The sequence below is a fragment of the Staurois parvus genome, unplaced genomic scaffold (assembly GCF_062004578.1).
Source record: "Staurois parvus isolate SC_StPar_1 unplaced genomic scaffold, SC_StPar_1.0 ptg000544l, whole genome shotgun sequence".
Taxonomy (NCBI): Eukaryota; Metazoa; Chordata; class Amphibia; order Anura; family Ranidae; genus Staurois; species Staurois parvus.
This window is the reverse complement of record NW_028318340.1, coordinates 7659466-7684897: the sequence shown is the minus strand read 5'-3', so window position 1 is coordinate 7684897 and position 25432 is coordinate 7659466. Positions and strand designations below refer to the sequence as shown.

At 40.8% G+C, this 25432-nt stretch overlaps 1 protein-coding gene across 1 annotated transcript in view; it reads left to right on the top strand.

The window, feature by feature from the left end:
* BRCA2 (BRCA2 DNA repair associated) overlaps positions 1 to 25432 on the top strand; it is a 92133-nt gene that overhangs the window by 20582 nt on the left and 46119 nt on the right. The window contains exons 6-11 of the mRNA XM_089690875.1: positions 4322 to 4427; positions 4745 to 4800; positions 5444 to 5555; positions 6393 to 7307; positions 10779 to 15194; positions 19432 to 19530. Of these exons, the coding sequence (XP_089547001.1) occupies positions 4322 to 4427; positions 4745 to 4800; positions 5444 to 5555; positions 6393 to 7307; positions 10779 to 15194; positions 19432 to 19530 (5704 nt within the window). The remainder of the gene's footprint in view (positions 1 to 4321; positions 4428 to 4744; positions 4801 to 5443; positions 5556 to 6392; positions 7308 to 10778; positions 15195 to 19431; positions 19531 to 25432) is intronic.

Here is a 25432-nt window from a genome sequence, read left to right as displayed (position 1 = left end):
GTCTGTTTCCATCCGACCGTCCATAGAGGACAGTGGGCTGTGTCCGCTCTGCAAAAGCGTAATGGACGTGGACTTGTCATCCACTGGATCAGCAGACGGATCCCCTGCTGAGCAAGCAGATCCGCCACCTTGTGAAAGGGCCTAAAAAGAAGAGGGTGATGAAGCAAATGGCTTGGGTGTCAGAGCGTGAAGCTGTTATGGCAGGATGTCTACTGCTACTTTTCGGCAGTGACTTGGTCCACTCTGGGTGCCTTTCTGTTCTTCAATGATCTTATTGGACTTTTCATTTCAATCTCACTTTTTGCTCATAGCTTTTAAAAATCATTTTCACCATTGCAGATGTTCACAAGGGAAGCTCATAAAAATGCCATCTGCACCCTAAAACCAATGTCCACTTCTCTTTTTCTCACTGGCCAGAGAAGAATAGCGTTATTGTTTCATCTTTGGTGGCTGGATGTCCGTATCCCAGTGAAATGTGAAATATTGATCGCTGCAGTATCCAAACTACATTTTGACAATTCCACGGCATGTTTTTTTTGTCCAATTTGGTGTCCAGTTTGCACATTCCACTCAGCAATGCGAATTTCCAGCTTCAGTGCCAAAAATTTGATTCTTTGTCCAGTAGCCCAATTCTCACCAGCACCCCAACCTTATTTGCAAATCTATTAAATTAAAAACCTCTGATAAATCAATAATTAGTGATCGTCTTGAAATTATCGGAATCTTTCAGTGCCGCAGATCGGCCCTATACTTCTGACAACAACCCTTTAAACAACAGAAAGTGAGCTGTCTTTTTTGCATGCATATCTTTGCCCTGGATACCATTTTCTGTCCTAAAAGTCTTTTAAAGAAAATGCTCCATTTTATAGAAGTCCGATCTACTCAAACAATATGGCCTAGACAGCTTTTTCCTGCTTTATAAAAAGAAAAGAACTTTGCAATTCTGTACCCTCAGTTCGCTGCAGCCATCAGTAAGATCCTAAAGGGTGGCTCCTATACTCAGTGCTCCAGTTTGCATGTTGCCTACACTGACTTCTGACATTAGTGGTCAACTAATATCTCACTGATCTATTATTTAATTTCTCTCCTAGAAGTCAAAACATTTTGATTCTTTAGGAAATTTCCCTTGGCTCCCCTCTTACAGAAGTTTTTCCACTACCTAAAGCTGAAAAATTTCAGCACCTCTCTTTGCCACATTGCCTTACCATTACTCCTGACTTCTTTGCAAGAATGGCCTTCAATCACCTAGGGTATCATCCTCTGTATACCATCACGCCCTCTTTCCAGCTGACCTACTCTACTCAATGAGAGAAGCAACTTAAAGTGGAAATTCACTGTTCACCACAAAAGCACAATTTAATTCATTTGTAATATTCAAAGCCACCTCCCCCATCTATCTATAACTCCGTGCTTTATTTTGCTGAGAAATCACTTTGAAAAACACTCCCAGCATTTGTGGCCGTGACCATCTTGAGTAAAGGCAGATTGTTCATGTAGCACTTCCTGGAATCCATCTGCTCTTAGCTCAAGCACACTGGCAGGAGGGTGTGCTTAGCTGTGAAAACCCCTCCTCTGCTCCTGAAGACTCATGGGATGTATGACATCATTTGCCTAGGCAAGAAACCAGGAAGTAACTGAAGATATGTAAAAATAAAAATTCAAAACAAGTAAATATATTATACCTTCCTATCTATTTTCTAATGCTAGCATTATAAGGATTCAAAATAGTCAATGTTAAGTAAGAGGGTGAAGTTCCACTTTAAGCTGACCATACATAGATCAAAATTCTGCTGAACCGGCTGAATTTCAATCCATGTATGGGCAGGGAGATTTACAGAAATCAATTGAAGATTTCTGTACAGTCACCCTGTCAGATTTTCTTCATTCAATCAGTACTGCAGGCTATAACCTGCAATGCAGATCAGTGTATTCTGATGATGGGGAAGTCTCCCTACTCTCTACAGAGTACATTACCTCAGTGGGGAGGATTTCCCCATCCACATAGACTCTGTGGATGGGGGAATTGAGGCAGTTCTTTTCATTCAACCAGCAGAAAAAACGGAATGCCTTCGATCCTTTCGCTAGCTACCTCAAAGAGTTCTCTTTAGTCTCCTGCGACTGAAACTAAATACAGTCCATCCATCTATTTTTGGGGCTATTTAGACTCTGGTTTCTTTATCCACATATGATGCCCAGGGAGCCAAAACTTCTCAATGGACCCTTGGGTGGCTGGTTTTGAATGAAACAAAAACCTTTTTTGCATCAAAACAGAATCTTATTTGAGGCATGTTTTTAAAAGCTAAACAATTGTTAGACCATGTTAAAACTCCACCATTGCCTTTGATAAACTGAAATCCTGCATGCACCATTGCATGTTGTATGAAAAATTAACTACACTAAAACACTAAAGTGTAGAACCACTTAATTGAGCACATTATCACGGATTGTGTAATTGCTGTGGATTTATGAAGAGTCACAGACTGTTTATTTACAAATTGGAGTATTTAGTATGTTTGTTTAGTGTCACAGAGTGCTGTGTGTTTTGATTCACTTTATGTAAGTGCATATACATATAAATTTAAAAGTTTTTTTGTTTTTTTTCTTTCTCTCACGAGTGGTGTGCATGTATTCAATGTTTGTTTTTGAATAAGGGTAATGCACTATATGCAGTTTTCTAATTTTTTTGAGGTATCTGGGATTTTCTCACGATTTGGAAGACTGGAAGACTGAAAAACAGTAGTTGTGGAAACTTTGGACTATATTTGTTGTGGACATTTTGGACTTACTTTGGTTATTTACAGGAAGATTTATATTGTATACAGGTTTTGTAGAAAAGGTTTTATATATTTTGCACTTTCAAGGGTGAAATTTTAACTTTTTATAGGGGAAATTCCAGTCAGAGTGTTATTTACACTAAAGCAAGACAAAATCCCCATGTTTTCATAAAATCTGAAATCCCTGGATTGCCCACTTGTGCCATCTGATCTCTGTCTGACCTGACCTCTGTCTTTTATCTATATGATGAAAGGAGGTTAACAAGCCAATTCAGCACTTAGATCCAGCAATATTTTATTTATCACCTTTTTTTCTTTCTCCTCTTTCTCTCTTCTCACTCCCATCTCCTTAATACCCCCAAGCTTGCCCCATTCCCTCTTTTCCTTCTCTCCACATAATTTACAGTTTACCTATGCTGAATAAAATGTGATCACTGTCACTGAAATTACTTGGATCAGTATGTTTCTACTTCTCAAACTTGCTATCCAAACCAGCTAACAGTGCTCTCCTTCCTCCTTATGCACATATGTGTGATAATACGTTTGATGTTTAGATTGTACCTCTGCTTTTGTTTACGACCTTACTTGGTATCCTAATGCTAAGTACGTTTGAAGAATCCCAATAAACAAATTATTGAAAAAGTTAAGAAACTGCCTGTTTTGGTAAATCTCAATAAAACAGTAAAAAAAGTTAGCAAATATTTTCTGTTATTCAGTAATGGTATCATAGAGGTTGGTGCATTGTGATATTCTGGCTCTCCAGTAATTGTGGAATGGCCAACTACCCCATACCCTGCTAACCACTAGTTCCACTACATATGGAGAGATACTGGACTGATTTTGCAATTTTTGTTAGAGGTGATTGTAGCCGTATTAGTGCATTTGCGACAGAAACAATTGAGTACTGTCCATGATACTTTTTTTATTTGCGCTAACATACAATTTTGAGGACAAGCTTTCGGGGTATGTCCCCTTCTTCAAGGTCCAAACAGTACTATTACAAATCACTAAGTTTAAGCAGAATGTTAGAAGGGATTGAAAAAAAAAAAAAGGCTACAGATAAGATACATCAAAAGTGACGGGGGGGGGGGGATACTACACTCACACAGAGGGGGTCAAGCTTCAGCTAATAGTCATAAAACTGTTGGATAATGGTTGAGGAATCCCATGTCCAAGTTAAGGCCGTTATCTTTTGTGTCAAATAGAATTATCATTCTTCGTTCAAATGTTTTTCTTTCCTGGATGGATTTGAATTTTCCTTTCAGAACTAAACTTATCTGTAACCTTTTTTTTTTTGTCAATCCCTTCTAACATTCTGCTTAAACTTTGTGATTTGTAATAGTACTGTTTGGACTTTGAAGAAGGGGACATACCCCGAAAGCTTGTCCTCAAAATTGTATGTTAGTGCAAATAAAAAAAGTATCACGGACAGTACTCAATTGTTTCTGTCGCAATTTTTGTTACAAACTGTTTAGCCATACTTATTGATTTTTTATATTTTCCTAATCTACTGTAATATAATAGGGATACATATTTAACTCTTTTAGAACACAACTTCAAAGTGTATATCAGAAAGTCTTGGTGCAGAAGCAGACCCTGAGATGTCCTGGTCAAGCTCTTTAGCAACACCACCCTCTCCAACAGTGATAATTGGTAAGTCTTTACTGAATTTTGGATAAAACTTTTACTGAGATTTGTGTCTTACACCTTATGCTTATAAAAGGTACAAAACAAAATTCTAGAACATTCTTAGACTATAGTCCTGTGAACAAGTAGATCTGAAAGTTTATCTCAAGGGTTCCTCCCATGTTTAAAAACTGAAAGACGCTGTTCTAGTCATGAAAATAATTAGAAATTAATGTGGACCAATATCTTTGTACTGTAATTTTCTGCTTTATGAATTGTTTCTTTTTTTTCCTGAATGCCATCTGTCATTTGATCTTTTATATATTTTTTTTTTTTTTTTTAAGCTCAAGCTAACGATGAGACTTCAAAAAGAAGGCTTTTTGATAATAAAGATGCAGTGGTAAGTTACTTTATTACTCTGTAGACTGTAGTCTTGTTTTTAATTTTTGATAATCATCAGGATCGTTATACTAGGGGCCTAGTTTGCTTCAGTCTAACCATTTTACTTCTTCTGGCAGCTTTACTAGCTTCTGGTAGAGTGTAGCACGAAGGACTTTTGTACAGAGACTTTTTGTATTTTGCTCAGAATTGTTTATATTTGCACATTATTATATGTTAAGGAACTGGTGCATGTACAGCTTCCAACAGAGTAAGATTTATTGTATTTTGCACAGGATTGCTTGCATTGTATGTATATAAGATGTTTTAAGAAGTCTTAGGAGCACAGACACTTTTAGCTATAGCACTTTAAAGGGATAGTGCACATTATAATGATCACAGATAATTAGTACTGTATTATGTTTATTAATCATGTTATCAAGATACAGTGTGTTCCTGTGTATGTGAACTAGGTAGAAATGTTCTCCTAATTTGGTCTTAGTGTCAGTACTCAGTAATACTTTCTGTCTGCTCACATTCCCTATATTTGGGTTTGTTATATGGTCACCAGTTTCTTTGAACTTGATCTGCATAAAAATAATGGTTACTGCATTTTCCTCACTGATGGAGATCTGTTTAATCCTATCTATTACTTTATTGGGCAGATTGTGCGGAGCCTATTTTCTAAGCTTTATAATGATGCAGCGACATCTTCCATGGCACCAACTGACCCTAATATTGACAAGGACTTGCATGTGAAGGTTGATGACCACCTGGGTAAGTAAGAAATTAGACTCATGATCATGGCAGTATTTAATAATAGTGTGAATATATAGAACAAGACTCTGCATAGTATTATCAAGTATGAGTGCCAGCATTCTATTAACATTAAAACCCTGCATACATGGAGGCTGCCATACACGGATCAAGATTCATCCGGTTAGCTGAAAGTGGTTCTAAAGGCTGATGTTTTTTTTACCTTCATGCATTCTTTGCATGAAGGTATAAAAAACCTTCACTGCAGCTCCCCCCTCATCCCCCCCCTCATCCCCCCCCCCCTTTCTTCTACTTACCCGAGCCTGATCCGATGTGTGTGAGAGCAGAAGCTCTCCTGAGTCTCTGCATCCTCGTTAGCTAAGACACAGCAGCAGGAGCTATTGGCTTCTGCTTCTGTCAGTCAGCCAGTAAGGAGGGAGTTGGGGATGTTGCTGAGCCGAGCTCTGTATGTCTCATAGACACACAGAGGCAGCTGGGGAGCAAGCATGCTTGAATGCCCACAGAGCAAGCAGCAGGAGGAGGGGCCTGTAGCCCCACAGCGCACACAGAAGAGGGGAGGGGTCTGGAGGGCTGGCAGGGGACCCGAGAAGAGGTGGAATTAGGCTTCTCTGTGCAAAATCATTGCACAGAGCAAGTAATTATGACATGTTATTTAAAAACATTTTTTTGAACGAATAAAAAAAAATTATTAATGTATGGCTAGCTGTCCTGAAGAAATGTGTTCTATCCTTTTGGATTTGCTTTATAGGACCTCTTTATATGATTTTATTTTTTTAATTAAGAACATGTAAGCATATAAAGTTCCATGAAATATTTGATTGTGTTGCTTTGTTTTAGCTGATTCAGCTTTTGCTGTACCTAGTGAAGCAGCCAGAGGTGCATTTGAATCTTCTGAGTTTGTGAAGGTGCAAAAGAACGAAGATGCTTGTGGGGTGACTGAGAATGTTCTTGAGGGGATGGAAGACATCTTGTCCATATTTTTTACTAGTGACAAACCTTCAGGACTGAGAAAAATGAAGGTTGATAGTCGAGCCAAAAGAAGAAAAAAAATTGATAACAACGTGATTCAAGAATCTGCTGCTGGTCAGAGTATATTTTCCTTGGATAAATTTCTTGATGTGGAGAGCCAGAGTAAATGGAACAAACCTGAACTAGGAAACATACAAGTTCCGAATTATGATCCCTCTTCTATGCCTTCCTCATATGAATGGTCTCCACTAGCCCTGCCTGATCTGCCTAACACACAGAGAGACATGCATTTGCCAGTTCAAACAGATCTTGTGATTTATGGGGGAGGAAATCATTTAGGGCCTTCAATATCTAATTATTCACCAACAAGGAACAATGAAAAATTGAGTTCATATCATATACATACTGGTTCCTGTAAAGTGGCCAATTCTCTGGAAATGGCCATTCCCAATACTGTACAACAAAAATTGCCTGACAAAAAACCTGATGTGGACTTCACTCACAGTGGTCATAATAACACTAGAGACGTAGGCGGAACTATTTCAGCTGACCTGGAGCTGTCTGGTCAACAAGTGTTGTTCGAAAGAAATGAAAAAAGACCACAGATGAAGAGTACTAATATAAAGTCTACACTTTCTGTTCTGAAGAGGCAGCCAAAGTTTCTGTATTGTTTAAATGGTGTGAAAAATGATGAAGATGGAAAAACAAGGGACGTTGTGAAAGTTTCACACAGTGAGCCTATTAGAACACGTGAAAAAGAGGCTGGATTTGGAGGAATTCCAAGTATGTTAATTACCTTTTCTCAGAAAAAAGTAGAATCAAATACATCAAAATACATTTTGTCACTTTGTGTGTCATATGCTAACATAATACTAAAGAGACAGCAAAACTACTAATCACCCAAGGTAGCAGCGTGATATTCTGTACTATATTAATATTTCATATGTACTATATTAAACATGTTTATAGTAACAAAATCAGGCATAGGATCACAAGTATTACAAATTAATGTAATACTTGGAATTAGGGAAGGTCTTTGCTACACAAGTCATACCTGTATGCACTACAGTTTATGCTTGTCCTCCTCCCGCTGCAGTTAGCTGCATATTTAGTAAGTTCCTCATGTCAATTTGCTTTGATTCATAGATCAGAGAAAACGAATAGTTTCTGATCGTTTCGATTTTTTTGTTAGCAGCAGTTGCGTATCTCTGCAGGCTGCAGAATTAGACTAGCTGCAGTTATAGCCTAACTCCAGGTTTGATTGAACTTTAAATAGTTCATTTGAACTAAACAAACTATTTCCTTCGCTAACAGGTGCTCTTGCTGACAGTGCTATATAAACGACATGTACAATCTCCACCACAGCCAATCGGAAAAAGCCTTATATTCATCCAGGAAATACAAATCTGAATGGCTGAGCATTGCTGTATACTGTATGTAGCTGATGTTGCATACAGTTTATACAGCACTGACAGCAAACACAGTGTAGGAGCAAGTGAAGGAGATACAGGGGTTAGACAAAAAAAATGGAAACACTACATGATTTGCAGGTGTGAAAGTGAGAACTTTTCACGTTGAAAGCGGAAGTGACGTAACATTCTTTTGCTTTCGCTGTGTGATGAGACACCTAGCTAACAGCTGGCAAGCCTCTCATTCGTAATTCAGTCTTCACGGGACTGAGATTGAGCTCTGCAGTCACTTTTGCAGCAGTTGTTTTGTTATTCTGGGTCACAATTCTGTGCTATGTCCTTTTGTCTCTTTCAGTCAGTCGACCACGCTTATACTTTTCAAACAATGTTTTCCTGGAAACTGTATATACAGTCTTAACCTTTGATACCGTACCCCGCGACACAGCAAATAATTTGGCAACTTCAGTCAGAGTGGCACCAGCTATGTGGGCACCAACATTTTGCCCTCTTTGAAGCTCAGTAAGCTCTGACATGTAGTACTAGCAGCGCATGCAGTGAATGACGAAAGTAAGGTTTCGTACCTGTTAGCTAGGTGTCTCATCACACAGTGGAAGCAAAAGAGTGTTACATCACTTCTGCTTTCAGTGTGAAACGTCATAACTTTCACACCTGCAAATCAGGTAGTGTTTCCATTTTTTTTTGTCTAGCCTCTGTAATTCGCTTTTACAAGCTTGGTCCAAACAATCTGTTTAAAGTTCAATCAAACCTGGAGTTAAGCTGACCATATGTGGATCAAAATTCAGCAAGTTCAGCAAAGACTAGCTGAATTTCGATCCATGTGTGGCCTCTACAGTTGAACAGAAGTCGATCTACAACATCCACACACTTGAGGTGATATCAGTGAATTTTTCCATACAGCCTGCTGGCTGAACGAAAAAAAAGTGCCTAATTTGCAGTCAGGTGTGGGTGTGAGAGTGTTCATTGTGCAACTGGACAATCAAAAATCCATTGTGCAGCAAATCTTTAAAGCCCAACTCTGGGCAAAAAAAAATCTCCCAATGCAGTGGGGCTGTGCCTACACTGCATGGGGTAACTGCTTGTTTTGACCAGGAGAGATCAGAGAGAGTAATCCAGTGGCAGGCAGCCCCCCCCACCATCCAGCAGTGGAATGTTCCTGACGTCGTTTATCCAGAGCAGGTCTATGGGCTTGATGACATTGGGAACATTCCACTGCTGTATATCGTGGTGGGGGACCCGCAGAGAGGATCAGAGGATTAGGGAAGTACATTTCCCTTCTCCAATCCATAGATAAAAATGAACAGTTAACCTTTGTAATGCGGGCACAGCCCCGCTGCAAGGGAAATTTTTTTTTTTTGCCCAGAGTTGGCTAGTGTTCTCGAGATCTTTTAATTGCACCAAGTATTTCCACAGTAATCTCCACAGTATGACTAATTCTGAGTGTGAAGAGCAAGTGTTGGGCATTGGACCCATATCCACAATATGTGCCAGTGGGAGCATGAAGTTGCATGGATTAAAGTATGTTCTAGTTAATTGTAGGTATTTGTGTGGGAATAGTCCACTACAATCAAAGTTGTTTAAATGTACGTAGGTTAGCTCCTACGTTTAATTTCCCTTCATTGTTGAAGATAACCACCTCACACATGTACTGCAGTAGCACCGTGTTTGGCTTAGTTGTGTGGGTGACAGTGGCACTGTAGAAAGTAAGTTAAGGAAAGGCCAGCACTCTGTAAATGTCTTTTTAGTATTTACATAGTAAGTAGGATTGTGTGTCCCCAGAACATTGTCTATATGATACTATGTTCTGAGTAAATACCCCCATTCCTGACCAGGCCATTTTTTGCGTTACTGTGCTGCGTTACTTTAACTGACAAGTGCACGGTCATGCAGCGCCGCAACCAGATTAAATTTACGTCCCCTTTTTTTCTTCCCATAAATTTCTTTTGGTGGTGTTTGATTGCCTGTGCGTTTTTTTTTTTTTTTTTGCACTATAAGCAAAAAAAGACCGACAATTTTGAGAAAAAAACAATATTTTGGACTTTTTGCTAATAAACATGTCCAGTAAAAAAATTTTAAAAATCGAATTTCATCATAAATTTAGGCCAAAATTTATTCTGTTACATGTCTTTGCTAAAAAAATTCCCAATACGTGTAAATTAATTGGTTTACGTGAAAGTTATAGCGTTTACAAATGGCGGTATAGATACTGGGATTTTTTTTTTCTACTAGTAATGGCGGCAATCAATGACTTTTAGCGGGACTGTGGTGGGCATTCTGGCACTGGGGGGAACTAACTTGGTCTCAGTGACATCCCCAGTGACACCAATACAGCGATCAGTGCTAAAAAAAAACAGCACTGACACTGTACTAATGACACTGGGCAGGAAGAGGTTAATGTGAGGGGTGATCAAAGGGTTAACTGTGTGTAGGGAGTGTTTTACTAGGGGTTGTGTGCTTCACTGTAAGCAGTGTGCCGAGCTGACAGGGAGGAAAACTGTTTGTAAACAAAAAACAGTCTTCCTCCCCGTCAGTGATTATCAGTAATCACTGGGCGCCAGCGGGTAATCACCAGCCATAACCCAGTGATTGACATCCACGGCCGCGAATGGCGGCACGGGTAGGGCGTGCTCACGTCTCGCATGCGCCCCCTACCGGGCAATGCAAAATCACGTATATATACGTGATTTTGTGCACGTGTTCTGCCTTGTAGCAGTATATTTGCTATACTGCGACAAGTAAGCAGTTAAACAATGTTTGTTCATGTTGTAACTGGTTCCTTACTAAAAATGAATGAATTTAAATAGTGTTTGTGTTTTTGTAATTTCAGAGGCACGGGATTCGGCAAATGTAGCATGTGCACCTAGCCAGCAAGACGCACAACCAGCACCTAAAGAAAACTCAGAATATTTAAAAGAGGACTCTCTGGATATCCATGAAATTGAAGAAAATCTCTTGAACTTGAAGCATGTGGACAGACCAATTTCAGAGCAAGCGCCCTGTTTAGACACTACTGCTGACAATTCAATAAACATTAATATCCAAGAGGCTGTAAAGAGGACAGAACACAGGAAAACTGGAGATGCATCAATAATAAAGTCATTGCTGGAATCTATTAGTACATCCAAAAAGAACAATATTGACGATAATAATGTTGGACACAGTGATGTTAGGTTAGCTAAAAAACAGGTGAAGGAAACTGACCGTTCTTTAGATGTTACTAGAGACAATAAAGAACAGCTAGATAGCCACAAAGAAAGTGCTTTTTCAAGTACACAGCATCACAATGCCAGCACTGACAGGCTTCCACCTGACGTATCTCTTTGTATAACTAGGTTTGAGAACTTTGGAGGCTTTAAAACAGCATCTAATAAGAATATTCATATTTCAGAAGAAAACCTAAGAAAAGGAGAACTTCTGTTTAAAGACGATGATCCTGTATATCATATCAGTCACCCTTTACCTCCAATTGCTGACATCAACAACACCCATGACATTGCTGATTCAACATCTCTTTTCCGTGGATTCAGAACAGCGTCACATAAGGAAATCAACGTTCCTGAAAGTAAAATCTCTAAGGGAATGCTCTTGTTTAAAGATATTGAAGATGGAATATGTGAAAACATTACCAAGGAGGATTTTCTTAGGCCGGCTGCTAACTTGGCATCAGGAAATGAGAAAGTAAGAGAACGAGATATTTTTGAGCCCTTGAACAAGCTGTCATCAGAGGAGACAAAGGATAATAGCCAAACTTCAATTCTATTAAGCTTAGACAAACAGTCCTCCAAAGAAGTCCAAACTAAAGGGATGAGTGACCAAAATATTTTACTCCCACAACATAGCAAGGACAGCACATCTGATGTAAAAAGCCAGATGAAAAAAACAAGTTTATCTTCTGAAATACAGTCTCACTTCTGTGAGATACTGACAGAAAGCCAAAAAGCTGAAGTCAGCGAACTGTCTTCTATTCTGGAGAATGTAGACAGTCAGTTTGACTTCACACAGTTTAAGAAAACTGGTACTGTAACATTAAATAATCAAAACTTGCAGAATGCAGAAGATCATATGATTGAATCTGAGAATTTTAATAATTCTGATGTGTGGAAAGACGTTGACTTTAATGATAGCTTTGCAGCTGGAGCAGAACATGTAGAAAATAAAGATTCCTGTATCAAGTTGTCATTAGATACCACTGTCAGACCAACTGCTTGTGACTCTGGTGTGCCTTTGGCATCTGAAAAATCAGTTTCCGAAGACAAGGCAAAGAAATTTGGTGGATTTAGCTTGGCAAGTGGGAAATGCATAAACATTACTGATGAGGATATGATAAAGGCTTTTGAATTATTTCATGATTTAGATGATACCACACTGTCGTTAAAGCACCCCTCAACAGATTTCAACAAAAGTCATTTTCTAACAAATTCTTCAGCTGCTCCCGCAACAGCAAACGTTCAGCAAGTTTCAAAAGATTGTATTGCTGTTCCACATAATGTTCAGGAATCCAGCATTGTATACTCCAAAACAGAATCCTCTACAACATTTGAGAAAAGGAGTTCAGCTTTTAATGAATGTACGTTTAATATGGAAAAACAGAATCCCACAACCAATTTGAATGCGTTTGTGGATGGTGATAATGAGGTGAGGGATTCTGCAGAAGGATTCTGTGAACAAAATATCAACAATGTATCCTGTGGAAGTCCTACTTCTGCTGCATGTCCCTCAACAATGCCAGTTGCGTTTTCTACTGGAAAAGGCAAAGTTATTAGTGTTGATAAGGCAGCTCTATCAAAGGCAAAAGTCATCTTTAATGATATATTACATCCAGATAATATATATAAAAATCAAGGTGTGACCTCCAGTGTGGTTGTAAAAGAAAATATAAGCACAATTAGTCAAGGTGAAGAGGGCAAGGAAACATATGAACTAATTGTTGAACAATCTGCAGTTGCTTTCACCAGAAGTGGAACAGGTGCTGCAATTCCTCATGATTCTGTCCAGAAAGCAAGGCAGATTTTTGAGAGTGTCTCTGGGTCAGAACTGGCTCATTGCATATCCTTGCCTAAAGAAGATACTCTTGTTACAAAGAAGGTGCAATTTAGCACTGCACATGGTAAACCTGTTCATCTTTCTGAAGAGTCTTTGAGGAGAGCTCAAGAGATGTTTGCTGATATGGATAACCAACAGATGGTAACTGTTGGGGAGAATTCTAAGGTCAGTCTGTGTGAAGTAGAGAAGATCGGTATTAGGTCACCCAATACCAACAACGTACAAGATATATTAAGCAAAACACGGCAAGAAAAAGAGCCTGTCCTCCCTCCAATGGGTTTCAGTACAGCTAGTGGAAAATCTGTAGTAGTCTCTTGTGATTCTCTGCTGAAAGCAAGAAATCTGTTTGCAGAAGCTGATTTGGCAATACATAATGGACTTGAGGAAATACAGTCCCAGCAATTGCAAAACAGATATCAGTCAAATCCAGCTGAAATTAAATTGAGTAAGCAGAACATAAAGGGTTGTGATATTGCCATGAAGAACACCACAAAAGTGACTGCTAATGCCCTTCCACCTCTAGGTTTCAGCACAGCTAGTGGGAAGATAGTAGCAGTCTCTAATGAGTCTCTCCAAAAAGCAAGGGTGATGTTAGCTGATACTGACAACAGTAATATGGAAAATGGATTTCAATCCAGTCACTCTAGACTTGGAATAGGTAATCAGGAAATATGCAGGGATAGTGTTTTGTGCTCCTCAGAAAACACAAAACTTAGTAAGATACATCTAGCAGAAGGTAATTCAATGAACCCATTCCTTAGAGATGGCACTACTGATTCTTGTTTGGAAAAACCTGATTTACCGCCTATAGTAAAAACATCTAAACTAGCACAGCCTGAAAAAGTGCATTTACCACAGGGAAATGCCCCCAAGATGATGAAGCCATCTTTTATCACAGCAGGTGGTAAACCTGTTCAAATGTCAGATGATGCTTTGAAAAAGGCTCAGGAAATGTTTTCTGAAATAGATAAGCAATTAGAAAACACATACTCATTTAAACAGAGTGTAGAAAGAAACACTAAGTGGAATACCCCAGAGAGCAGTAGCCTAGCAGATCTAGCATTTCCTACTGTATTGTCCAAGGAAACAGTCCTTGGCCTTCCAGCTCCAGGCTTTAGTACTGCAAGTGGAAAGACTGTAGCAGTGTCTGCTGATGCCCTCCATAAAGCAAGGATTTTGTTTACTGATGGTGGAGATGGCTATACTGCTGAGAGTATAGCTCAAAGCAAAATAAAATCAATCAATGTTAAAAATTGTGAAGAAAATGAAATTACTTTAAAGCCTGGTACATTTCACTCAGACATTAAAGAATTAATGTCACTTCCTAAAAAGAACTCTGGTATGTGTCCCTTTTCTAAAGATAATATGCCTGGAAATGTTTCCAGAGATTTAGAGAACAGTTTTATGCCTGGGGTGTCATGTTTTAGCACTGCCAGTGGTAAAACTGTAACTTTATCAGACGAGGCTTTGAGGAAAGCTCAAGAAATATTTTCAGAAATAGAAAACTGCCCATTGAAACAAGACAAACCTAAAGATGCTCTTAGTGACCATCCTTTATGTGTATCCGAAGTCCATACATCATTACATCAAAAAACAGCAGAACAAGTAGCTTTAGAAAGAACAGAAACAAGTAATTTAACTAAAGTAACTACTAATATGTTTGGATGTAGCACAGCAAGTGGAAAACAAGTCTCTGCTTCAGAAACTGTAGTACAGACAGTTAAAGATCTATTTCAAGAGTTTACAGAATCTGAACACCTTCAAGAACATTGTCCAAATTATAAAGGTGATAGCGACGGTAGTAAGAAGGCAAACATGGTCAATCCATTAGTAAACAAAGCTGAAATTATTACTAACTTTAATGAAAAGCTTGTTGACTTGCAGAACCACGGGGCAAGGACTATAGAGAATATTGGTGTGGGTAGACCGACTGTTACAAGCTCTTCTGATGTGAAGTGTTCGATGCTGAGGCATTCCACTCCATTTCACAATACAAGAGTCCCTATTAGGAAGAAGTTTGTTTCTTCAATTACATCTCACACACCTGAGAACTATTTTGAAATTGAGGCTGCTGAAAGTGCAAAAGCTTTTATGGATGATGAAGATTTGACTGATGGTATAAAGGCAGTAGAAGCTACCAGCAAGCCTCTGAATCTTAGAAATGGGAAGCGATTAAGATCTGAAGATAGAACTCCATATGGTATGTCACTTTTTTCTACTGTTTAGTTTTGTTAATATCTGTTTCAAAACGTAGTGAAAACTAGTTGTTGTGGGCATCATTCAGATGTTCCTGTCTAACGAAGGAATACATAGTTGAGAAATCTAGATTCCAGGTGTTTCTATGATCCATTAGACACTAAAGTTATTCCTTATAGCTGTGTTATTGTACATTTTGTGGTGATCTAGGAAAAAAGTGTAGCTGACATCAGACAGGCAAGCAAGTATTATATTGGACATTTCAGGTCTGTTTGCAGAGCACCTTCTGACAATGCTGAAATTATGTTATCCTCTGATCAGAGTCTGTTTACCACTATCAGATTTTATGTCCCACAATTACCCAGGTATTTGCTGACTGATCGCACAGACTACAAGCTCACTGTTATACCATGTCCTCTCCTGGAGATCCTAAGTCTGATTTGCCTGCTGCCTTATTTACATCCGAGCCTCCAGTCGCAGAAACAGTCTGAATCTGGGCTTCCTCAGTTCTAGACTGATGAGTTTGCCTCTGAGGGCATTCTATTACTATTACTCCCAAATTAAATCACTACCACTTTAAACCTGCATGTGTCCTAGGTCTGATAGTAGCCTCTTTCGAGGCAGTCCCATTTGCCCAGTTTCACTCCAATGCAACATTCTGCCATCACAGGGCGAACTGGTCTGATTCGTCTATCATCTGGGAATGGGTTGTATCTGGCTCAGGGATCCAGCTCTATAGTTGGGGAAGTCCGTTCTTTCCATCTTTTGATGGATCGTCACAACAAATGGCAGCCTGTTGGGCTGGAGAGGAGTCCTGGGTACCCTTTTAGTGCAGTGATTGGAGGATCGTCACAACGGATGGCAGCCTGTCAGGCTAGAAGGGGTCCTGGGCACCCTTTTAGTGCAGGGGATAGGTGGTCGTTGGAGTTAACTCTCACGATCAACATTCTGGAAATTTGGACAATTTGTGTGTCTATTGTGTTGAACCATCCTACTGTAGAGTCATCCAATCTGGATCCAGTTCAGTAATGCCATGGTGGTGGCACGCAACAATCTGGGAGGAGCAAGAAGTCTCACTGTATCAAGAGAAGTATATTGGATCCTGGCCTCTGCAGAACATACCAGCTTTGTGTGTCCTGTACATTCCAGGCGTAGACAGTTCAATGTACATATTTGCCAGCACTCTATGGATCAGATAATGTCCAAAGATTTTTACTCAAAGTGATCACAGCAGAAGAATGCAGTTTCAGGACCACGCAGGACCTCTTAATCAGGCATGTGATCATCACTTGCTTGACGAAGGGGTCCTGCGTGGCCCCAAAACATTGCGCTCTTCCGCTGTGATGTGATTATTCACTTTAAATAAACACTTTTAGACGTTACCTGAAGTTCCAGCATGTGCTGGCAAATATGTACATTGCTCTGTGATGTTTCCAGGCTCCAGCTGGCTGTTGCTGCAACTTCTGCTATCCTTGAGCCCATTTCAGGAACATGTGCAGTGGGAATTTTGAACTTCCTACACCTGTAGGTGTTCCAGGGCCTGTGTCCACAAGTGGGGGGCTCTGGATGTGGATCTCCTGGCCTCCAGGTTCAGCAACAGACTGGACAGTTTTGTATCCAGGTACAGGGATCCTCTAACAGTGGATACTTTAGTAGGATCTGTACACCCTGATCCATGCCATTCTTCCTTTAAAATTCTTCTTCTTCTGCTTCACAAGATCAAGCTAGAGGGAATTCCATTGATCCTTGTTGCACCTGTTTCTCCATACAACTGGGTCTGGACCAGCGTCTGGCTTTCAGCCCTGTCAAGGATCAGTTTTGTACTTTCTCCTGTGACTTCATGGACTCTGAATCTGTTGTTTTTTCTGCACTTTCAAAACCTTTGTTTGAAACAATTAGAGACATTATTTACCTTCCCTCATCCACAAGCTGTTTCTTGTAGTCCTTACCTCCGCTAGGCGTGTCTCTGAATGGGCAGCCCTTTCCTGAATGGAAGCTTTTTTGTTTCTGCATAGGGACAAGGTGGTGTCGGGACTCAGAACTTTTGTTTTGAATAGTTTGTCGTATGGCATTCTTCTGTCCCTCTGTCTGCGCCACTTTTTGTTCTCCAGCTTTGTTTCCTTTATCTAGGTGACTCAGACAATCCATCACCCACGCCTGTGTTCTCAAGGACCGTTTTTCACCCTTTCATGTCAAGGTGCACTCAACTAGATCTGTGAGTGCTTCTTGGGCTTTATATCATCAAGCAACAATTTGTCCCCAGATTTTCAAAGTTGCCACCATGACCTTCTGTTCACAAGTTCTCTAAGTTCTACTAGATGGACATTTCAGCCTCATCTTAACCACTTGCCTACCGGGCACTTTTACCCCCTTCCTGCCCAGGCCAATTTTCAGCTTTCAGCGCTGTCGCACTTTGAATGACAATTGCGCGGTCATGCAACATTGTACCCATATGAAACTTTTATCATTTTTTTCACACAAATAGAGCTTTTTTTTGCTGGTATTTAATCACCACTGGGTGTTTTATTTTTTGCACTATAAACAAAAGTAGCAAAAAATTAGAAAAAAAAAAGTTTTTCTTTGTTTCTATTTTAAAATTTTGCAAAGGGGTATTTTCTCCTTCACTGATGTGCATTGATGAGGCTGCACTGATAGGTGGCACTAATGAGGTCGCATGGATAGCACTGATGAGGTGGCACCGATGATGTGACACTGACGGGCGGCAGTGCTGGGTGGCACTGCTGGGCACTGATGGGCGGCATTGTTGGGCACTGATGGGTGGCATTGATTTGCACTGGTAGGAGGCACTGCTGGGCATTGATTTGCACTGGTGGGTGGCACTGCTGGGCACTGATCATCAGTGCTCTGATGATCATTGCCAATCTGTTCTATGACAATTGCCGGTTATCGGCAGTACTTTTCTCACACTGTGACAGCGTGAGGAAAGTGCTGCCGATAACCGGCAACTGTATTTACTCAGTGATCTGCTGTGTCATTGGACATAGGCAATCATGTGGTAAAAGGCTGCTGTGATTGGCCTTTTACCTCATCACATGATTATCTGTGTCCGATCAAGGAGATCGCTGGGGGCATGCGGGAGGGTGCGTTCTGGAAGGACGTCTTATGACGTCCTCCCAGAACTGGACAACCACGCTGTAGCCATCGTTCGGCTATAGCTCGGTTGACAAGAGGTTAAAGCTGATTTCTTGTATCCTTTCACTTTAAATAGTTTGGACCAAGCTGGTCCAAATGAACCAGTTCCTTCACTAAATGCTGCAGTGTCTTTAAGCACTGCATATACTGCATGTAGCTTCAATAACATACAGTGCTGGGTTCGGGCTGTGAGACAGACATCCCTTCTCACACCCGGGACAATACAGAGTCAGTCTTGAGTGGTGCTTAGGCATTCATAGGCATCTTCATATTATGTGAGTAAATACAAAGCTTCATTTGATTGACTTAGGTGGTGACATCATCAGCCTGGCCCTCCATCACTATTTAAAGTGACAGGAAGCATGGAAATCAGCTTTAAGCCAGTGTAAAGCTTATACAGAAAATGTAAATATGGAAGGGATGTATGACTTGCTGTGTGTATCTTTGCTTAATGTCAGACTTTGGGTGTCCCTCAATGGCCTTCAAGAAAAGGATTTCACATTGAGTACAAAAATTCTGTTTCTTGTGAAAACCATCCACTTCTTAAGGGGTTTGGGTTTGTGATTTCATACAACTTACTGAATACGTAATGTGGCCAACACCTATTTGCTATTAAAAGCAATGCATACCCAAAACACTGCAGTATTTAAAGCTCACTTGAAGTCAAAAGAGCACGTACTGCTGAATGCTGAATTGTAGCTGTGACAAGGTGTGGGCTTGTCTTTATTATTTTCAGGGCAAAAAAAAAAAAATTTCCTGCCAATATTTGAATATTGTATATTTATACATGCATTTTCCTTTATGTCAGAGGGCTGAGTTTTAGGATACAGTTTTTGACTACAATAGCTCAAGCTTAAATGTAAATACACAAGTGAATGACTCCTCTTTCCAAGCTTCCAAGTTTTTCTGTGTTGTCTTTTTAGGGAACCCATTGTGCCCCTGGGAATAATTCTCCATGTATTAGATATTTGTATATCAAGATTTTGTGTGTGTTTGTATGTGATTTAAAACACATTGATTGTTTATAATAAAATAGTCCTAATACCATTATAGTTTCCCTTTAACTTCTTTTAAAACTTTGTCCATAGGTGAACCTGCAATCAAAAGACAGCTTTTACCAGAATTTGACAGGTCGTTGTGTCAAGAATCAAATCTGACTTTGAAGCCTTTAACAAGCAGCCCTCATAGTAGGTTTTCTTTGTTTAAAGTTATCTTGTAACCCCCACCACTTAGATTAGTAAGTTATTGTGTAAACAAATTGAAAACATTCTTCATCTTAACAGCAAATGATTAATTTAAATTTTCCCTATTGTTTTCAGTACAAACATATACAAATTATTTAACATTTAATTTAATTAGCTTCAAACAACCCCCCTCCCCTTCCTAGGATCGGCACTATATGGCCCTACCTTACTTCTTATAGCTGGCAACTTCCTCCTGATATTCAGTTTAGTAAGCTTGCTATGGCCTTCTGAAATGCTGCTCTCTAAAGCCAGCCATAGATGCTTCAGCAGGGACTGGTCCGAGATTTGTACCATGTGTGGGTGTATGGGCAGCCTGATTGTACCCAAGTTGATCCATCAAACGACTTGAACACAACCAGCGTGTTGGAATTTTAGCATGTGATTATTCACAGCAGCAATAACCACTGTGTTCTCCATTCAGGAACAGCTCCCTGCGCTGGGGGAATCGAGCAATTTTCTTTCCTGCAGCCTGTGGTTGCAGGAAAGAAAATCACATCTTCTATGACCTGCCTTAGTTACTTCTCCCAGCCAAATGATTAGATATTGAAGGAGCAACAGAACATTCATTTGACAATAGCTGTGCCAGTCTCTGTGGTATGAGGGGACTGGTTTGGAAGTGACTATAGTGCAGGCGACTTGGTTTCCACAGGAGGGAATACTGCCCATTAATATCTTGAAACTTCAGGCAGTACGCTTTGCTCTGGATTATTGGACGAACCAGTTGCACAGGGTTGTGGTCAGGATTCGGTCTGACAATCCCATGGCAGTGGCGTATATCAACCACCAGGGCGGCACCAGGAGTTGTACGGTTCAGTAAAAGGTGAACAACGTTCTGTCTGGGACAGAACATATGCCATCTCTGTTGGCAGTACACACACAGACGGGCGGACTGACAACTCATGGGGCCCTGGGCAATAGGAGATAATGGGGCCCCCTGTGTCCCCGCCCACACTCAAGCCACACCCACAATGCCCCACCTACATATTGCAGCTCAGCTGCATAGGGTGGTATTTAAATATCTACTGAGAGGTTAATTGCCTTGTGTGGCTGTTCAGCACCCACTCAGCCTCTTTCCTGACGGGTGCTAACCCCCCACAAACCTTTTTTTTTTCCTGACAGACCATGAAAAATCTGCCAGATTTTATGACAGAAACTCCTGTTAGAAACTTAAGAGGGGGTAGTGAGATAGATACAGAAGAAGGGAGGGAGAGAGAGATTGAAAAGTAGGAGGGGGGGGGGGTAAAGAAAGATGAGAAGGGGGAGGTGAGAGAGAGTAAAAGACAACCTATTTTTGGGCAATTTCTCCCATTCTTTGCCAGTACCTCTCAAGCTCCATCAGGTTGGATGGGGAGCGTCGTTGCACAGCCATTTTCAGATCTCTCCAGAGATGTTTAATCGGGTTCAAGTCTGGGCTCTTGCTGAGCCAGTCCAGGACATTCACAGAGTTGGCCCGTAGCCACTCCTTTGTTATGTGGGCTGTGTGCTTAGGGTTGTTGTCCTGTTGAAAGATGAACTGTCGCCCCAGTCTAAGGTCCAGAGTGCTTTGGAACAGGTTTTCATCAAGGATGTCTCTGTACATTGCTGAACTCATCTTTCCTTCGATCCTGACTAACATCCCCACCATGCTTCACTGTAGGGATGGTATTGGCCAGGTGGTGAGCGGTGCCTGGTTTCCTCCAGACATCATGCTTGGCATTCAGGCCAAAGAGTTCAATCTTTGTTACATCAGACCAGAGAGTTTTGTTTCTCATGGTCTGAGAGTCCCTCAGGTGCCTTTTGGCAAACTCCAGGTGGGCTGCCATTTGCCTTTTACTGAGGAGTGGCATCCGTCTGGCCACTCTACCATACAGTCACAAATTCAAATTCTCTAAATATTCCCGAAGAAAAGTAAACCTTTCACCCTTGAAAGTACAAATATAAAAAACCTTTTCTTTAAACCATTCATGAAAAAATTACTCCCCTTCCTTATCTCAAAAATGTCCTACATAAATTCAAAATTAGTCCACCACAAGTCCACACTATTAGATCTTCAAACGTTGAAAATATCTTCAAATCCAAGATACCTGTGCTTGGTTACCTCCCTGGCTAAGGCCCTTCTCCCTCGATTGCTCATTTTGGCTGGGTGGCCCGCTCTAGGAAGATTCCTGGTGGTTCCAAACATCTGCTATTTATGGGTGATGGAGGCCACTGTGCTCATTGGGACCTTCAATGCTGCAGAAATTGTTCTGTACCCTTCCCCAGATCTGTGCCTTGATCCTGTGTCGGAGGACTAAGGACAATTCCTTGGACTTCATGGCTTGGTCTGTGTTCTGACATGCAGTTAACTGTGGGACCTTATATAGACAGGCTTATGGCTTTCCTAATCATGTCCAATCAACTGAATTTCCCACAGGTGGACTCCAATCAAGTTGTGGAAACATCGCAAGGAAGATCAGTGGGAACAGGATGCACCAGAGCTCAATTTTGAGTGTCATGGCAAAGGCTGTGAATACTTATATACATATGTTTTTTTGTTTTGTTTTGTTTTTTAATAGATTGCAAAGATTTCAAAACGAACTTCTTTCACCTTGTCATTATGGGGTATTGTTTGTAGAATGTTGAGGAAAAAAATAAATTTAATCCATTTTGGAATAAGGCTGTAACATAACAAAGTGTGGCAAAAGTTAAGCGCTGTGAATACTTTCTGGACGCACTGTAGTTACCAGGTTTGCACACATCTCAGGAGGGATTTTGGTCCACTCTTCTTTACAGATCTTCTCTAATTCCTTTAGGTTTCTTTGCTGTTGCTTAGCAACTCAAAGTTTCAGCTCCTTTCATAAATTTTCCATAGGATTAAGTTCTGGAGACTGGCTAGGCCACTCCATAACCTTAATGTACTTCTTCTTGAGCCACTCCTTTGTGCCTTGGTGGTATGTTTTGGGTCATTGCCATGCTGGAAGACCCATCCACGACCCATCGTCAGTGTTCTGGATGAAGCAAGGTACTCATCCAAGATTTTACAATACATGGCTGTGTCCATTGGCCCCTCAATGCGGCAAAGACAGCCCCAAAGCACCTCTGTGCTTGACTGTAGGGATGGTGGTAATGCCAAAGAACTCAACTTTTGTCTCATCTGACCACAACACTTTCTCCGAATCCTTCTCTGAATCATTTAGATGTTCACTGGCAAGCTTCAGAGGGGCCTGTTCATGTGCCTTCTTGAGGCGGAGGACCTTGCGGGCACTGCAGGATTTTAATCCATGGTGGCGTATTTGTGTTACCAGTGGTTTGTTTGATGACTGTGGTCCCAACTGTATTGAGATCATTCACAAGCTCCTCCTGTGTAGTTCTGGGCTGATCCCTCATTTTTCTCTTGATCATCCTTATCCCATGAGACGAAATCTTGGAGTTATCTTGCATTTCTTCCATTTGCAAATAATCACTCCAACAGTTGTCTCCTCACCAAGCTTCTTGCTGATGGTCTTGTAGCCCATTCCAGCCTTGTGCAGGTCTACAATCTTGTCCTTGATAGCTATTTGGTCTTGCCCATGGTGGTGAGGTTTGAATGGAAGAAAGAGATCCTGTGTACAGGTGTCTTTTATAAACATAACAAGTTGTTGTTAGGAGCGCCTTCTTAACCACTTGCCCTCCAGAAGATTTAACCCCCTTCCTGACCAGGCCATTTTTTGCGATACGGCGAAGCGTTACTTTAACTGACAATTGCGCAGTCATGCAATGCTGCACCCAAATAAATTTATGTCCTTTTTTTTTTCCCCCACAAATGGAGCTCTCTTTTGGTGGCATTTCATCACCTGTGCATTTTTTATTTTTTGCGCTATAAATAAAAAAAGATCGACAATTTTGAGAAAAAACAATATTTTTTACTTTTTGCAAATAAATATGTCCAGAAAAAAATGTAAAAATCAAATTTCGTCATAAATTTAGGCCAAAATGTATTCTGCTACATGTCTTTACTAACTAAAAATCCCAATATGTGTAAAATAATTGGTTTACGTGAAAGTTATAGCATTTACAAATGGCAGTATGTATACTGGAATTTTTGTTTTTGCTCGTAATGGCGGTGATTAGCAACTTATAGCAGGACTGCAGTGGGCATTCTGGCACTGGGGGAACTGATCTGGTGTCACTGACATCCCCAGTGACACCAATACAGTGATCAGTGCTAATAAAAAGCACTGACACTGTACTAATAGCACTGGGCAGGAAGGGGTTAACATGGGGGTGATCAAAGGGTTAATTGTGTGCGGTTTCACTGTGCACTGTGTGAATGATTGCACTGTGTGAATGATTACACTGTAAGCACACTGCTTTGTATGATTCTGCTATGCAGAGCCATATAAAGCAGTGTGCAGGAGCTGACAGGGCAGAGATCTGTGTCGTTTATGCACAGGTCTCCCCTGTCGGAGATACTAGTCAATCACCAGTGGGGACCCGGTGATTGACAGAGGCCGCGAATAGCAGTGCGGTTAGGGCGCGCACGTGCATCCCCTACCCCAAACTACAAAGTGTGTGTGTTTGTTTGTTATTTTGTGTATTTCTGCTATAGGGCGGCGCGGAAGCTGATAAATTGACAGAACTAATCTCTGTAGCACATAGCCAGTCTGTGGGAGCCAGAATTATTGTTGGTTGTTAGGGGATCAAATACTTATTTTACTCACTGAACTGCAATTCAGTTTATAACATTTGTATCGTGTTTTTTTTTTTTCTGGATTTTTGGTTGATTATCCTGTCTCTGAGCAAACTTACAAAATCTACTGTATGTTGCTTTTTATAGCTGAATAAAATTTGAGCCAAGTGAAATCATTGGTGTGCGGCTTCTCCTTTCCTGTATCTTTAGGGAGTGAAGATGGGCTCCTAAGAGCAGTACCTGATCAGATTTGCAGCAGTGGCTCCTGCATGACTCACTAAGTGAATTGTTTTTGTTTAGAGTTTCCATACACTTTAACCGCCTCCCCACCCGCCATATAAGATAATGACGGGCGCAAGGCGTGCGTGGCTCTGGGAGCGCATGGCGATCGATGGTGCACTGTGTCCCTCAGACACAGCGGATAACCGATCAACGGAAAGAGCCAAAGATGTCGGCTCAGTCATGTGATCAGCTGTGTCCAATCACAGCTGATCACATGTAAATAGGGAAATGCCGGTTATCGACATTTCTCTCCTCACGAGCTGTCACGCTGACAACTCGAGAGGAGAACTGGTAATCGGCTTTACTCAGAGGGGACATGTGAACTGATCATGAGAGCACTGATGATCAGTGTGTCCTGATGATGTGTAGCCCCAGCAGTGCCACCTGTCAGTGCTCATCAATGCCACCTGCCAATGCCACATATCAGTGCACATCAGTGTCACATATCAGTGCCCATCTGAGCTGCCTTTTAGTGTTACCTGTCAGTACCACCTAACAGTGCCAGTCAGTGCTGCCTATCAGTTCCCGTCAGTGCCACCTAACAGTGCCAGTTGCTGCCTATCAGTGCCATATATGAGTGCTGCCTTTCAGTGCCCATCAGTAATTCCCATCAGTGCCACCTACCAGTGCCTCCTCATCAGTGCCACCTATCAGTGCCCATCACTGCAGCCTCATTAGTGCACATCAGTGAAGGAAAAAAAAAATCACTTGTTTACAAAATTTCATAACAAAAACTAAGAAAAAAGTTGGGTCTTTTTGTTTTTTTTTCAAAATTTTCAGTGTTTTTGGTTTGTTTAGCAAAAAATAAAAGACCCAGAGGTGATTAAATGCCACCAAAAGAAAGCTCTATCTGTCTCAAAAAAATTATAAAAATTTCATATGGGTACAGTGTTGCATGACTGCGCAATTGTCATTCAAAGTGTAAGAGCGCTGAAA